This window comes from Pipistrellus hanaki (assembly GCF_964339955.1).
Source record: "Pipistrellus hanaki genome assembly, chromosome: 20".
Lineage (NCBI taxonomy): Eukaryota > Metazoa > Chordata > Mammalia > Chiroptera > Vespertilionidae > Pipistrellus > Pipistrellus hanaki.
This window is the reverse complement of record NC_140522.1, coordinates 3889292-3905867: the sequence shown is the minus strand read 5'-3', so window position 1 is coordinate 3905867 and position 16576 is coordinate 3889292. Positions and strand designations below refer to the sequence as shown.

General features: G+C 59.9%; 2 protein-coding genes across 3 annotated transcripts; both read right to left on the bottom strand.

Moving 5' to 3' along the window:
* Positions 1-2536: 2536 nt before the first annotated feature.
* Positions 2537-6040, bottom strand: PYCR2 (pyrroline-5-carboxylate reductase 2). 2 transcript variants are annotated; one of them, XR_014793575.1, is made up of 8 exons: positions 5836-6040; positions 5594-5664; positions 4321-4500; positions 4009-4230; positions 3747-3839; positions 3450-3613; positions 2798-3139; positions 2537-2715 (listed from the first exon to the last, which is right to left on the bottom strand). XR_014793575.1 is itself a non-coding variant. In XM_084868608.1 (7 exons), the coding sequence occupies exons 1-7, from the start codon at positions 5900-5902 to the stop codon at positions 2974-2976; spliced, it is 963 nt and encodes a 320-aa protein (XP_084724734.1). In that variant the 5' UTR covers positions 5903-6040; the 3' UTR covers positions 2537-2973. The 2 variants fall into 2 exon arrangements, 1 of the variants encoding a protein (XP_084724734.1); XM_084868608.1 differs by having other exon boundaries at positions 2537-3139.
* Positions 6041-6331: 291 nt separating this feature from the next.
* Positions 6332-11110, bottom strand: LEFTY2 (left-right determination factor 2). Its single transcript, XM_084868498.1, has 4 exons — positions 10818-11110; positions 9453-9699; positions 9094-9336; positions 6332-7388 (listed from the first exon to the last, which is right to left on the bottom strand). Exons 1-4 carry the CDS (start codon positions 11065-11067, stop codon positions 7025-7027), a joined length of 1104 nt encoding a protein of 367 aa, XP_084724624.1. The 5' UTR covers positions 11068-11110; the 3' UTR covers positions 6332-7024.
* Positions 11111-16576: the final 5466 nt, after the last annotated feature.

Below are 16576 nucleotides of genomic sequence, written 5' to 3'. Positions count from 1 at the left end.
GAACACCCTCCTGGGGCCCAGTCCCGTGTCCGTACGGTCCCGCCTCACCTGGGCCTTCCTGCCCCCTGCCCGCCCCCCCCTGCCCCGTCCCCATGCCCAGCCACCTGCCCTGGCCGCCAGCACACTCTCCCTTGGGCATCAGCCCCACCCTCATCCCCAGGGGGTGTCCCTCCTGAGCCTACCCTGGCCCGTTACCACCTCTTTCTACCTGGAAAAGTCAGAGTCCCCCTAAACCCCTCCTCTCTGCCCCCCACCCCCACCCCCAAGTACTTACTGCCTCCATCCGAGCCCTGATCAGCTTGCAGGGTGGACTCTGCAGCCATGTGTGTCATCACAGTCTCTCCCTCCCCTCCCACCCCGCCCACCGGGTCAGGAGAGGCTGTGTCTCACACACAGCGTGGCTCCATGTTTGCGGGCTGAGAGAATGCACGAACGAATGCACGTGAGTAGATTGAGTCAGGTGCTTCTCGCACCTCATCCCCTGCAATCCTCACGCGGCTGAGAAGGCACCGGTTGCAGGAAGGCCAGCTTCTCTCCCTGCCCCCCCCCCCCCGCCTCCCCGCCCACCGCGACGTGCCCTGGGCCCCCGTCTCCCACGGAGGGTCCTGACACAGGAGCGAACCGCATTTTACGGGCCCGTCATAAGATCTAAATAAATACGTATCGACTGGCAATCATGCAGGGATTCTTCTCGGCTCTCCGCCCGTCTGCCCGGACACCCGGGAACGCTGGCTTCGGCCACGATCAGCTCCATTCGATTTAACAGGCGTTCGCCCCCCTGCTCTCGGGGTCCTGCCTGCCGGGCGGGCGGGGGCTCCCACACTGGCTGAGAGCCAGAAGGTCTGACTCAACACTACAAACAAGAGAGGACGGCGAGGGGCAGAGGGGAAGCGAGGTTCCAAAAACAAGATCCCCATCGCTAACCAGCGCTGAGCTGCTCTGCTTTGTGGACACATGAACCACCTGCCACAGCTGGCACGCGGGGCACCGAGCTGGGTAGGGTTTCTCCCCAGGACCCCACACCCTGGATGCTATAGGCCCTCTGGTCGCCTGGGGCCCTCACTGGTTAGCGCCTGGCGCCCTCTAGTGGCGCAGGCGAGCCTTCCCTCTGCAGCTGGCAGTGGGGTGGACAGAGCTGGGCTTCCAGCACCGGCTTTCCTGGGGGCCTGCTGTGCAAAGAGCCACCTGCTGCCTTCAGAGCTCACTCCCAGACGCCTGGGAGGGAAACCGGGAGGGGGACTTGGAATCCTGGGGTCCTGGCCCAGCTCCCCTAGCTGCTTAGCTGCTCACACACCCCGCCTCCCTGCCTGCCGGGCGTGCTGGGAGAATCCCATCGGATGTGATGAGTGACAGCATCTTGTCAGCTCAAAAAGCCCTACTAAAAAGCAAAGTAGCCCTGGCCAGTTTGGCTCAGTGGATAGAGCGTCGGCCTGCGGACGGAAGGATCCCAGGTTCGATTCCGGTCAAGGGCATGTACCTTGGTTGCGGGCACATCCCCAGTAGGGGGTGTGCAGGAGGCAGCTGGTCGATGTTTCTCTCTCATTGACGTTTCTAACTCTCTATTCCTCTCCCTTCCTCTCCGTAAAAAAATCAGTAAGACGTTGTTGTTGTTTTTTAAATAAATAAATAAGAGTGAGGTCCCAGATGCCGGGGGCCAATGAAGGGCTTAGCTGGGGGCAAAGAGCTGGGGGAAAGGGGGGGAGGGGTTGAGAAGGGAGAGGAACCCCAAGGAGGTGAGTGAAAGCAGGGAGGCAGGGCCTCGGCAGAAGCAGACACTTCTGTTTAGGGCAAAGGGGAGTCCTGACCCGGAGAGGCGGGCCGTGCTGTCAGAAAAGGAAGTCCACAAACGCTCCTTCCTCTTAATGCAAATGGCACGGAGGAATGATGGTTTGATTTGCTTCAATCAAAGCAAACAATTACAATGTCTGCTTCTCTGAGAGGTTTCCCAGTCTCTCAAAACCACGCCACCCGCCCTCCCCTGAAGGTCAGGAGGGGGCCAGTCCCCACCCCACTCTGAGGTCTGGGTCTCCTGGCCCAGGGACCCCTGCAGCCCCTGCCTACACCCTCCCCCGCTCCGCAGTCAGCCTTCCTCTCGCTGGCTGTGCTCCTAACCTGCCCAGGCCTCAGTGTGTCCATCCGTGAAATGGGGAAACGGAAAGTACATTATAATTGTTCAATTAAAGAGGAAATGAGTGGGTATCTTGCACACAAAATAGGACGGCCCGGCGCCTGGAAAGAAAACACTTTTCTATGTTTTCAGTTACGGACGGAGGCTGCTCGGCCAGGAACGCTGGCTGGGCTCCCATCGAGACGAGAGGAGCCCTGCAGTGTGTGGGCTGCAGGGAGGGGAAGGGGGGGTTCGATCCCGGTCAAGGGCATGTGCCTTGGTTGCAGAAACATCCCCAGTGGGGGGTGTGCAGGAGACAGCTGATCAGTTACCCTCCCATCGGATGTTTCTGACTCTCTCCCTCTCCCTTCCTCTCTGCAAAAAATCACTAAAATATACATTTTTTTAAAAAAACAGGAAGACGGGCAAAATAAAAAATAAAACTTTATTAAAGCGGCTGAACTTAGCGGGAATGAATCAGTTTCTCTATCCAGCATGGCCTCACGGGGTGCGTGCCCGCTGGGGACAATTCCACGCGGCCCACGCTCATGCCAAGAGGAGTGCCCCTGTCATGGGTTGACCCCTCCCCTCCCTGACGTGGCATCCCACTGACGCCGCTCTGAGCTCCCCCTGGAGGACAGCAGAGGGCGGTCCTCCCAGGCCTCCCACCTGAGCTGGGGCTCTGACAGCGGGAATGTGCGGGTTCACCTGGCTTCTAGCATCTACCGCCCCTGCCAGGCCTCTTCCAACGGGAGCTGCTCGGTCTGGACAGATGGAGGAGGTTTTACACAAGGATCGGAAGACCACCTGAGCCTGCCTGGCCCTGCCGGCCCCTCCCTCGGCGAGGCTGTCAGGGGGCGGCTACCTTAGTCCTTCTTGCCTCCCGGGGCCGGGCTTCGAGTGAGGACCATGGAGGAGCTGTAGGGGGTCAGCGTGGACACTGTCGGGGACTCCAGCTTCACTCTGTCCAGGAGGGTCTTCTTGAGGGCGGCAGGGGAGATCTTCTCCTGGTCGGCCATGGACTGCAGCTCTCTGCAGACGAGAGGGGAGGAGGAGGAAGGCATTAAACCCTGGAGCCAGGGCGCCTCAAGGCTTCACCACCGGGTAACTCCCGCCCTCGCTAACCGGACACCTCCCCAAATTAGAAGTCCAACACACCAAACACGTTTGACTTGGGGAAACTGAGTCTTCACCTCCTCACCCATCAATCAAAGCTGATCCCGACAATGGAATCAGAGAACCAAATGACGTAAGGCCTGCCAACCGCTAGCTGCTAAGCGGTGGCTGTAACAGCACAGACCCCATCGCCGCTGACAGGGCCTGGGGGGCGGAGGAGACCCACCGTGTGCGGATGCAGGAGGCCTCGACCGCGTTGATGAGCAGTGAGCGGAAGCCCCCGCTCTCCAGGAAGTGCAGGGCGTGGATGGTGGCGCCCCCGGGGGAGCAGACGTTGTCCTTGAGCTGGCCTGGGTGCTGCTCCGAGTCCAGCAGCATCTTGGCAGCGCCCTGGAGCAGGAGCGGAAGTGAGCGAACACCCTTCTCCAGGCCTCCCCCAGCTTCCCGCCCAGCCCCCCCCAACTCACTGACCCCCAAGGCCCAGGCCACCCCGGGCTCAGGACACGCAGAGGGAGGTACTGACCAGCAAGGCCTGGGCCCCCAGCCGGAGGGCCAGGCGCCGCGGGAGGCCCATCTTCACCCCGCCGTCAGCCAGCGCGTCCAGGGCCATGAACGCCTGTGGGGGCCCTCAGTGAGTCTTGGGGTGCAGGCACTCAAGGGCACCCCTGAGGATTGCTAGAGCCAAGGACCAGGGTCCGCCACCAGCCCAGCCGCCCCGAGCCCCCAGGAGGCCGCGCGAGCCTGTGTGAGTGAGTGAGTGAGTGAGCGAGTGAGTGAGCGCTCACGTAGGCCGGCCCGCTGCCGCTGAGCCCCGTGACGGCGTCGATCAGGTCCTCCTCCACCTCCGTGCAGAAGCCCACGCTGCTCATGAGCTGCTCCAGCAGCTGCCCGTCCTCCACCAGCGCGTGGGTGCCCGTGGCGTACACCGTGGCGCCCTCCCGCACCACCACGGGCGTGTTGGTCATGCAGCGGATCACCTTGGGCGCCGGCTGGAAGGCCGCCAGCTTCTGGAGGGAGGAAGAGGGCGAGGGCATTGCCAGGGCCCGGCGGCTCCCACGGGCATCCCCCCCTCCCCTCCCCGCCCGCCCGCCGGGCACCTTCTCCACCGAGCTGATGGTGACGCCGGCGGCGCAGGACACCACGATGTGCCGGGCCTGCACGTCGGCGCCGATCTCGTCCAGGATGAAGGGGATGATGTGCGGCTTCACGGCCAGGAACAGCACGTCGCTGTGCCTCACCGTCTCCTTGTTGCTCCGGGTCAGGCTCACCCCCAGCTTCTGCGGGAGGAAGCGGCCCGGCTCACAGCGCGGGCAGCCCCACCGGGCACAGGCCCTCCCCGGGAGCCGCCGAACCCCTGCCGCCAGCCACCCCTCTGCCAGCCGCCGCCTGGCACGCCCTGCCTTGTCCCCTCAGGGTCTGCGCCTGACCCCACTGGGACAGGCTGCACCTGGGCAAGTGAGCACAGGTGCCGAGCGTGGACCAGCGTCTCCATGGCAACCAGAAAAGGGCTGTCCCACATCCCCATCAGTGTCTGCCAGCCCAGGCAGCCCTGTGCCAGCTAAGGAGTCTCCAGGGCTGGGCCCAACCTGTTTGGCTCAGTGGATCGAGCATCGGCCTGGGGACCCAAGGGTCCCAAGTTCAATTCCGGTCAAGGGCATGTGCCTTGGTTGCGGGCAAATACCCAGTAGGGGGTGTGCAGGAGGCAGCTGATGGATGTTTCTGTCTCATCAGTGTTTCTAACTCTATCCCTCTCCCATCCTCCCTGTAAAAAATTAATGATTTTTTTTTTTTTTTAAATGTCCAGGACTGGGAAGCAACAAAGGGAAATGCTAGCACCCAACGGTGGGAAGCAGAGCCGAGTCAGGCCCCAACCCACCTGGTCTCCGTGTGGTCCAGGGCAGGTGGGAGGGGACCCCTCCCTGCAGGACTCCAGTGCTGGGACCATCATCCGCCCTGCCTGTCACCTGCCTCATTGCACGTCCCCTCCCATGCAGCCCAGGTCTGGGCTGAAGACGTGGGATACCCTTTTTAGAGAGAGGAACCACCACCGGGCCTGGCTCCTCCGTGCTTCACTGTATCTCAGCAGAGGGGCTACCGCGATCTCCACTTTTACAAACGAGGAAACAGGCTCAGAGAGCCATAAGGACCCCGGACAGCCCATGAAGACACACGAATATTTGCGGGGTACCTACTATGCATAAATAGAACCTCCATATGTTCTCCTGGAGGGAGGGTGAGGATCCTGATGCTAACAGATGGGGGTGGGGGTAGTTACCAGCCTGCTGATGACCAGCTGGGAGGGGAAAAGGGGGGGTTCGAGAGATCCAGGCCACCCTCCAGGGCCTCCCGGACCCTCGGCCCCGCACCTACCCTGAGCGCGGACACCGTGGGCAGGTCCATGTCCGGGGAGCTGGCTATGATCTTGTGAGCCGACAGGATGCCTGCAGCACACAGGGCGTCTCAGCGGGGCGCCGTGGCCCACCCCGCCCCCATGCTCTCCCGGGGCAAGCAGGGCCAAACCCCACGAGGCTCCGGCGGCGCCGAGCTCCCCGCGCGATGCCCACGCCCGATCCCCAGGCCGCCGCGCGCCGTCCCCGGCCCCGCGCGCTCACCCGCGGCCGTGAAGCCCCGCGCCAGCGCATAGGCCAGCTGGCCCGCGCCGATGAAGCCCACGCTCATGGTGCCGGGCTCGGTGCCCCCGGCGGCCGCAGGACTCGCCCCACGCGGGCGGGAGACACCGCAAAGGGGAGGCAGCAGCTGGAAAAGCGCTGCTGGCGGCGTCTCCGGAAGCCGGATCCAGCAGCTTCCGGCCGGATCCCGACACCCTCCGCGCGCACGCACAGCCTCGCGCAGGGCCACGTGGCCACGCCCCGGGCCCGCCCCGGCAGCCAATCCTCGGCCGGGAGCTCGGAGCGCGGACCAATCCGAGGTCGCACCGCGGCTGTGCGCCCGCCTCCTCTGTGGAGGAGTCATTCAAAACAGAGAATGACTAGATGCTGCAAGTGGAGATGCATGGATTCAGAGTGAAACCGCTTTTATTCCTGCATGTTCTCTACATTCAATTGTGTGTGTGTGTTTTTTTCCCTTCTAAATAATAATAATAACAAAACGTAAATGCATGTGGTGCTAACTGGTGATAAGTTCTCTAAGTATGCGCGGGCAGGCGGAGTAGGGGGGTGCGGAGGAGAGGGGAGGGGAGGGTGTGGGAGATCCCCAGGGCGATGGAGTCACAGCTTGGGGCCCTGTTCTATCCAGAACCCAGGTGTCCTGCTCCCCTATGCACCGCCCTTGGGGACCCCGAAGTCCCTCCTCCTCCCGCTTACAAGCGCCCTGGCAGGGCGAACCCAGGCATGTTGACAAAAGTCCAAAAGGATTCCACGTTTGGGAGATGGGGTTCATTTTTAGGCATCTATCTAGGGGACACAGAGAGATTTTAGGGTTTGGTTTTCATTCACCGTGTAATAGAGTAAACGAGTTCTCCCCCCAGGTCTTATCTCAGGGTGTGTTGTCCCAAAGTCAGTTGAGAATTTGCAAGAGAACAAACGGCCTGCCCGGGCTCAGCCACCCCGGCTGGCTGGCGAGGAGCCACGATCTCCTGCTCAGCAACGACACGTGGCAGTAGTTACTCATGTAAGTGCTTAGGGGGCGGACAGGAGGACAAGGAATGGTAGAGCACGCAGGAAAGGCAAACTAGGGGCCCTATTCGGGGTGACTTGCTAAGAAGAAGCACTAAAACCTCCATCAGCACCTGCCTTGGTGCACATGTTTGGACAGAGGCCTCCGTGGCCCATTGCCCAGCGCCTACGGCTCCAGCCTCCGGGGCACGGGCGCCCCGTCCGAGGCGCAGCTGCACGTCTGCACACGCATGTCGGGCAGGCTAACCACCCGGGTGCGGGCCTGGCCGCCCTCCTGGACGCTCACGATCATGGGCAGCGGGGCGGTCTCCGAGGCCACGCACTGCCGCGGCCCCAGGAAGGGCCACCGGGCGGCTAGGGTGTCCGGGGGCTGCGGGCAGGTGCCCACGCACTCGTAGGCCAGGAAGCCCGGGGGCTCCAGCACCCAGTTCTGCGCCCACGTCAGCCCCTGCAGGTCGATGTACGTCTCCCGGCGGCAGCAGCGGGTGCCCTCGGTCACGGGTGCCTCGGGGTCACAGTTGCCCTGAGCTCTGTGGGGGGGAAAGGAGAGGGGGAGTCAGAGGTCAGTGGGAAGGGCTGAAGTCAGGAGACCCTGGGCATGGCCCAGTGGGGCATCTGGGAGGGAGACGTGTGATCTATCTCTTGTGATGTTAAAAAGGCTGGATGCTTGTGGTAAATGGTGAATGAATAAACATCTGAAATGTAAACCAGCTGCTGTTTATTAAAGGTCTCCTAGTGCCCTAACCGGTTTGTCTCAGTGGATAGAACATCAGCCTGTGGACTCAAGGGTTTCAGGTTCCATTCTGGTCAAGGGCATGTACCTTGGTTGCAGGCACCTCTCCAGCAGGGTGTGTGCAGGAGGCAGCTGGTCAATATTTCTCTCTCATCGATGTTTCTAACACTCTCCCTCTCCCTTCCTCTCTGTAAAAAAATCAATAAAATATATTTTAAAAATAAATAAATAAAATAAAGTAAATAAAGGTCTCCTAGTATGCTAGGTACTGACCTAGGACTTCACGTGTTATCTCAGTTGACACCTGCCTTTATCCTGACATACACCTTACTGAAGGCCCAGCATTACCCCTATGACCCCGAGGACACGGGACCCAAACGTGTGAAGCGACAGGCCAGAGGCCCTGCAGCCAGTCGCAGGCAGAGCTCCATGGAACTCAGGCTGTGTGATCCCACAGGCCTGGCACTTGTTGCCTGAAGGAGCCAGGATGTCAGAGGAAAGCTGTTCAGCTTGGCATCCTGCTAATAAGTTTTCAAAGACTTAATCAGGGGGGCCTGGCTGGGTGTGGCTCAAGGGTTGAGTGTCCACCTAGAAACCAGAAGGTCACTGGTTCGATTCCCAGTCAGAGCACATCCCCCAGGTTGTGGGCTTGATCCCCAGTAGGGGGTGTGCAGGAGGCGGCCAATGGATGATGTTTTTCTCTCTCACCATAGATGTTTCTATCTCTTTCTCCCTCTATTTTCCTCTCTCTCTAAAAATCAATAAAAACATATTTATTTATTTAAATATATTTTATTGATTTTTTTTACAGAGAGGAAGAGAGAGAGGGATAGAGAGTTAGAAACATCGATGAGAGAGAATCATCGATCAGCCGCCTCCTGCACTCCCACTACTGGGGATGTGCCCGAAACCAAGGCACATGTCTTGATCTGAATCGAACCTGGGACCTTTCTTTTTTTTTTTTTTTTTTTTTTTTTTATATATATATATTTTATTGATTTTTTACAGAGAGGCAGGGAGAGATATAGAAAGCTAGAAATGTCGATGAGAGAGAAACATCGACCAGCTGCCTCTCTTGCACACCCCCTACTGGGGATGTGCCCGCAACCCAGGTACATGCCCTTGACCGGAATCGAACCTGGGACCTTTCAGTCCGCAGACCGACGCTCTACCACTGAGCCAAACCGGTTTCGGCGAACCTGGGACCTTTCAATCCACAGGCTTACGCTCTATCCGCTGAGCCAGACCAATTTCGGCAATAAAAACATATTTAACAAAAAAAGAATTAATTGTGGAAAAGGGTAAAATGAAATTAGATGATTGGCATAATGTGTGTGACAGCGTGACAACATAAAAGCCCATCGAAAATATCTGAAGGTATTTGCCAATACAATTGTCGAATACAAAGTTCTACCGTTAGAAACGGACGTGCAGTGGGGATGTCTTGCCTCCGGGGCCGTCCGCTCGCCCACCCGGCCGCCCCCTCCTCCCCCGGGACCTACCCGAAGTGGCCGAGGTCCAGCGTGTGCAGCTCCAGCTGGGGCTCGCCCTGCGCGCCCTCCGCCGGCCCCCGGGCGGCAAAGCGCACCAGCCTGTGGGCGCTGGAGGCCAGCGGGCCCAGGTGCTCCCGCTGCACCGACACCCGCAGCAGCAGCGGCTCCCGGGGCCGGCTCAGCTGCTGCCAGAAGCTCACGGCCTCTGTCACGTCGAAGGCCTTCCAACCGCTCTCGTGGACGGACACCAGCCTGCGGCAGGCACCGGGACTGAGGGCTGGGGCCGGGGACGCCTCTCCGGCCTCTCATCCCTCTCCCCTCACCCCCTCCCGCCCTCCCCTTTCCCTCCTCCCCCCCGGGCACCCCACCTGGAGTCCACCAGGGCGGTGCGGTTGGAGCCGTCGGCCCGCACCTGCAGCCACTCGATGGAGACGCGGGCCAGGTCGCTGCGCGGGGCCAGGCGCTGGTGCTGGCGGAGGGCGGCCGGGGGCACCGGCTCCTGCAGGAGGCGCAGCTCGGCCTGCACCAGCTCGCTGTTGGGGGGCAGCCGCCGCTCCATGCCGAACACCAGCAGGTGCGTGGAGGCCTCGGACACCAGGAACCGGCCGGCCACCTCTGGGGACCACAGCAGCGTCAGCCGGGCCTCTCCAGCCACGGGCACAGCCACAGAGGGGGCAGCCAGGGCGGCAGAGAACAGCCCTATCCCGTCTCCTCAGTCACCTGCAGATCCCCTGGGGCCTGGAGGCCTGTAACCACCTCCACAGCCGGAAGGGCAGCCCTGGCCCTGAGCTTTGGGGTCCGCTGAGCCTGGAGGGTCAGAGTCCTCCCCTTGGGGCACTGGGCGCCGAGGGGTGAACCCAGGCCCAGAGGCGGGGCTGAGCAGGTAGGATTCAGGCCCCTGTGCCCCTGACAGCGGAGTGACTGCACTTAACAGGATCTGCCAGGTCCCCTCATTTCTCCCCACAGCAACCCACTGGCATGTTCCCAGCACTGGCAGGGAGGGCAGACTCGGCCACGGGTGCAGAGACCCAAACAGGGTCAGGGGGTGATTTGCAAGCCACGTGCTCAAGGACAGGCCATTGGTGGCCGTGCGAAAACGGACCCCAAGGAGCCCCAGCCTCACCCAGGCCTCTGAGCCGAGCCTGGGCTCCCCACCCCCACCCCCACCAGCTTCCTCCTTCCACCCTCCTCTTCCCCGACGCCTTGGCTTTGGCAGGGACCAGCCCGGCACGCTGGGTGGGGACCTCAGCGCAGAGACCCACCCTCCTTACAGTCCCTGGTCCCCCTCGCTGCCCTGGGACCCGGGGCCTCCTCTGTCCCCATCTCCATCCATCATCCACAGGAAGGGACAGCTCCGGGCCCTGAGCTAACGAACGGGCCAGCTGAGAGGTTGGGGGTCAGAATGCTCACCTTGGGGTACTTGGGTCTGTCTGGGGGCACCAGTGGGGTGAGTCTCAGGCCCAGAAAGGGGCCCCGGGCAGCCTTCCCAGATGGGCACGTCCAGTCTTAGCACACGCACACGCACACACATGCATGCACACACGCACATGTATGCATGCACATACGCATATACATGCATGCACACACGTACATGTATGCATGCACACATGCACATACATGCGTGCACACATACACGTGCAGATACACACATACACATGTGTGCGTGCACATGCATACACATGCACGCACACGTACACGCACCCACACGGGCCAGGGAGCAGGGAGGGCCTCACCTCGGAAGTTCTGGCTGAACCGCTTCCCCCGGGAGGGCACGCCATGGCCGCGCTGCAGCAGGGCCACGTACTGGGCCCGCACGTGGGCAGGGGGCACCGGCCGCCCCGCGTCCCCCCGGCCCAGCGCGGGCGGCTGGCTCAGCTGCAGCTGCCGCAGCAGGCTGCCCAGGACCTGCTCCTCGGTCACGGCCGCCCCGGGCCGGGCCAGGCCCAGCGCCCCCAGCGCCCAGCACAGCCACAGGGCCCTCATGCTGCCACTTGGGAGGACTGGCAGAGCGGCTGTGTCCCCTGACGAGGCTGGGGAGGGTCCCAGCAGCGGGGCGTGCTGAGGGCCGGGCTGGGCCGGCTTTATAGCCAGCCCTGGGCTGGGCCCGGGTGGGGAGAGGGAGGGAGGGAGGGAGGGAGAGAGCGAGGGAGGTCACACCCCTTGCCCTCCTGGGAGCTCCTGGCCAGACAGGGCCCTGGGCCTGAGGAGGGGCCGTCTGCAAAGGGCACAAAGGCCGTCTGAACCCGGCTCGGGCCTCTGGCCCGGCTGTCTGGCGGCTCAGTGATAGCTTTAGTGCCTGCTGAATTGTGCTGGCCCTTGCCCAGTCCTCCTTGTCCATGGAAAAGCCAGCCCATGCTGCTGGGAAAAGGTGAGGCCACCAGCCAGCCCAGACGCCCATGTCTCTTCCCTGGAGACCAGCCTGGGGTAGCTGTGCCCACTGGGAGGGACGTGGGGACACACCTGACCCCTGCCCACTCCGGCCAGGCCCCCGCAGGGCATCTCGCAGAAGCCCTGAGTTCTCCCTCCATCTCCATCCCCCCTCTCAGGGGATCGTGTCCGCCCTGTGACGGAAGGAGGCTGGATGCTGTCGGGACAGGGATCTGGCAGCTCGGCTCCTGGGAAGAGCCAGGGACCGAGATGGCGGCAGTGTCTTTGTGGTCACACTGCCACCGAGGGCGAGGCCCCGCAGGCAGGGCACCCACTGGGCAGAGCGCTGTGCAGCGAGCCTGGCCTCGGGCCCCACCACACGCACTCAGCTTGAGCCCAGGTACCAATCATGGGCTGAACCTGGAAAGCAGAGGCCAGGGCTGCCCAGAATCCTGTCCAGAGTCATTGGTGCTGGGGTGGGCCGGAATTCCTGTGCCTCCTCACATGCAATTTTTTGTTTTGTTTTAATATATTTTATTGATCTTTCACAGAGAGAAAGGGAGAGGGATAGAGAGTTAGAAGCATCGATGAGAGAGAAACATCCATCAGCTGCCTCCTGCACACCCCCCACTGGGGATGTGCCCGCAACCAAGGTACATGCCCTTGACCGGCATGGAACCCGGGGCCCTTCAGTCTGCAGACTCATACTCTATCCACTGAGCCACACCGGTTTTGGCTACACACATTTTTTTTTTTTAACCAACGTTTGCTTTTATGTATGTTTTAATGGATATCAGGAAGGAATGAAGAGGGAGAGAGAGAGAGAGAGAGAGAGAGAGAGAGAGAGAGAGAAACATCCATGATGAGAGAGAATCATGGATCGGCTGCCTCCTGCACGCCCCACAGGGGGATGTGCCCTGACCGGGAATCGAACCGTGACCTCCTGGTTCATGAGTTGACGCTAACCACTGAGCCGTGCCGGCCAGGCTCAAACGCACACCTTAGACCGGCTGGGTTCTGTTATGCTGCCTGCTGGCTGTTGGACCTGCTGGTAAGTTCCTTAACTACTCAGCGCTCCGGTGTCTGCTCCTCTGAAGGAGGGGCAATGGTCACGGGGTCTCCCGCAGAGGGCCAGCGGGAAGAGTGAATGGATGAGCACTTGTAAGAGGCCTGGCCCGGTGCCTGGGGCATAGGAAGCCCTTATAAGGGTTCGCCGTCCTTGTCACCTGCCCCGCCACCACATTTTCTGGCCGAAACCGGTTTGGCTCAGTGGATAGAGCGTCAGCCTGTGGACTGAGAGGTCCCACGTTCGATTCCGGGCAAGGGCATGTACCTTGGTTGCGGGCACATCCCCAATGGGGGGTGTGCAGGAGGCAGCTAGTCCATGTCTCTCTCTCATCGATGTTTCTGGCTCTCTCTCCCTTCCTCTCTGTAAAAATCAATAAAATATATTTTTTTTTAAAAATGGAGGAACTCCGAGCCCATCATGGGGCTCAAACAGGCCCTTCTGCTCTCTCTCTCTCTCTCTCTCTCTCTCTCTCTCTCTCTCTCTGTGACAAGCGTAGGATTCTTCAAAAGGCAGCCGATGCTTTTCTTCGGAGGTGATGATTAGCGGGAAAGGACTTATGGATGCAAACATTTGGGCCTCGAGCCGGGCCAAAAGGTGCAGAAGCATCCCGTTGACAGGCGACCCAGGGCCGGGCGCTGTCCCAGGCTGGTGTTCCATAAATATGCAAAGCCCCCGCCAGAGAGGAAGCCCCGTGGCTTATCACCGGCCAGGGGGGTGCCGAGGATCTGACACCGGGCCGCACTCGCCAGCATGGCCCCTCGACGGGCCCAGCAGCTGAGCCCCTGCGAGCTCCCTGGGGTCTGTACCGGCTTCCGCAGGGAGACCTGCCCTCACCGGGCGGAGGGGGGCGGGGGGCGCAGGCCTCTGGGGCTGGGGCTCCCCGCCGCCCCCGAGGAGATGCCGGGGGCTCAGGGCCCACGGGAATCCCCAGCGGCCAGGAGCCCCTCGGCTCTGGGGGTGACTGACCGGCTGCACAGGCACCTCCTTCTCCAGAGCACAGGGTGGAGGGAGGGGAGGGTCCCTCCTCCACAGGATTCTCTGGTCCCCCTCACTCCCCCCCATTTTGAGATTTCAAAAAATATATATTTTTGCCAAAACCGGTGTGGCTCAGTGGATAGAGCGTCAGCCTGCGGGCTTGAAGGGTCCCAGGGCTGTGGGCTCCATCCCCAGTGGGGGCCTGCAGGAGGCAGCCGATCCATGGTTCTCTCTCATCATGGGTGTTTCTCTCTCTCTCCCTCTCCCTTCCTCTCTGAAATCAATTATTGATTTCAGAGAGGAAGGGAGAGGGAGAGAGAAATATATATATATATATTTTTAAAAAATATATTTTATTGATTTTATACAGAAAGGAAGGGAGAGAGATAGAGAGTTAGAAACATCGATGAGAGAGAGTCATCGATCAGCTGCCTCTTGCACACACCCTACTGGGGATGTGCCCGCAACCAAGGTACATGCCCTTGACCGGAATCGAACCCCGGACCCTTTAGTCCCCAAGCCGACGCTCTATCCATTGAGCCAAACCGGCCCGGCAGAAATATATATATTTTTTATTTTTTTTTTTTAGGAAAAGGAAGTGTTTGGGTCTTAATTTAGAAGTTTGGGGGGTTTTGTGACCGGGGATACGCCGTAGGAATTGAACGAGTCTCTCCCGCTGAGCCAATGGGAACACTGGTTTCCTCTCTACGCTGATCCCCTGCCCTGAGAAGCTAGCCACCACTGTCGGGAGGATTACTGTGCAGATGATGGATTCTTTGTAGAATCAGAGCTGAAATGGGCCATCAGGACATAGCCCTGGCTCCTCCACCCATGGTTAGAGCTGAGAAGACGGAGGCTGAGATGTGAGGGTGTCCCCAAACTCACACCCTGGATGGGTGTGTGCAGAAAGCCTAGTCTCCCCTAAATTCCTCCCACACCCCCAGCTGTTTCCAGCCCAGTCTCCTCACCCCCAAAGCTGGCGAGAGGCAGCGAGCAGGGCTGGGTGAGCTGGGGCCCAGCCAGGCCGGCCGGGGTGGGGCAGGGCAGGGCTGGGCAGGGCAGGGCAGGCCAGGGGAGGCCAAGAAGCAGACAGACAGGACAAATCCCCGGACCCCTGTGGCTCCCCGGACGCAGGCTCCGGCCCCGAATGTGGATTCCGGGTTTTGCTCAGGGGAAATAAAATAATTGGGCAATTAGCCAGCGGCCAGAGGAAGGCCAGGAGTGTGGATTGGGGCTCTTCCTCCTGAGGGCCCCTTCCCGGGAGGAGGCAGCTGGCCTTTGTCATGCAGAGAGGGACCGGCCTCTCCCCTCGGGGTGTGGATCTGGGCGCAGAGTCTGGACGGTCGGTCAATCTTGGTCGGTCAGTCTCGGGGTCAGGGCGGGCTTGAAAAGCAGACAAACCATAAAACAGCCTCTTCTGACCTCAACGCGGGGCCCATACTGTTTACAAGCCCACGTTTTTAGGGATTTTTAATGTGGTGAAGACTTACCCCCAGAGATACCTTTTAAGATACTTTTTATTGATTTCAGAGAGGAAGGGAGAGGGAGAGAGATCATAGAAACATCAGTGATGAGAGAGAACCATGGATCAGCTGCCTCCTGCACGCCCCACACGGGGCATCGAGCCTGTAACCCGGGTATGTGCCTTGACCGGGAATCGAACCCTGACCTCCTGGTTCACAGGTTGACACTCAGCCACTGAGTCATGCTGGCCGGGCCAGATGGCAAATTCTTCTTTTCCCCCCATATATTTTATTGATCTTTCACAGAGAGGAAGGGAGAGGGATAGAGAGCTAGAAACATCCATCAGCTGCCTCCTGCACACCTCCCACTGGGGATGTGCCCGCAACCAATGCACATGCCCTTGACAGGAATCGAACCTGGGACCTTTCAGTCCACAGGCCCATGCTCTATCCACTGAGCCAAACTGGTTTCAGCGAGGGCAAACTCTTAAAGGCCCGGATTGAATCCTGTTTTCTCGGCTGCAGGTACCGGGAGAGAGCTCATGAGCGGCGGGCGGGTGATGGGCTGGATAATGAGGGCCATTCCCCTCCTCTCTAATCTAAGGTGCCCAGACGTCCCGATTTTTAACAATTTGTCCCGAGGAGTTTTTAAAAAGTCCTTTTTTTAAAATTCTTTCCAAAAATCGGGACTTTAAAAAAAAAAAAAAAAAAAAACACGCCGTGGGTCACGGGACACATTGTTAGAAATCGGGACTGTCCTGCCAAAAGCGGGACGTCCGGTCACCTTCTCTAATCTCCAGGGCTCGGCGGGAGGACACATTGGCACATTCGGGGAGGTAATTGGAAAGGCAGGCAGAATCAACAACCCGTAGAACCAGGAGCGTGGAGCCATCTGAAAGCCAGGGGGATTAGCGCTCTCCCGCTGGGAAGGATCCTCTTCGCACAAACTTAAGCGCTTTATCAACGCTGCTCCGCGCGCAGCTGGCAGAGAGGAAACGAGCTTTTGAGCTTTTGCCGTTGGGCCGGCTCAGGTGAGAAGCAGCTGGCCCCCAGCATTTGGCCTGTCTCCGGGTCTCTGGGCTCTCCCCGGGCTCCTGGAGGGAGCGATGGGTTTTCGGGAGGCTGTGAGTGTGTGTATGTGTGTGTTCAAAGACACATCTAGCCGGTTCGGCTCAATGGATAGACTCAGCGTCGGCTTGGGGACTGAAAGGTCCTGGGTTCGATTCCGGTCAAGGGCATGTACCCTGGTTGCAGGCACATCCCCAGTAGGGTGTGTGCAAGAGGCAGCTGATCGATGACTCTCTCTCATTGATGTTTCTAACTCTCTATCTCTCTCCCTCCCTCTCTGTACAAAATCAATAAAATATATATTTTTAAAAAACACAGAAAGACACATCTATTGCACACAAACAGCAAAGAAGGGTTTACAAAGAAAAGCCAACCCCAACTGGTGTGGCTCAGTGGATAGAGCGTCGGCCTGCGGACTGAAGAGTCCCAGGTTCAATTCCAGTCAAGGGCATGTACCTTGGTGTGGGCACATCCCCAGTGGGGGGTGTGCAGGAGGCAACTGATGGATGTTTCTCTCTCATCCATGTTTCTGGCTATCTATCTCTCTCCC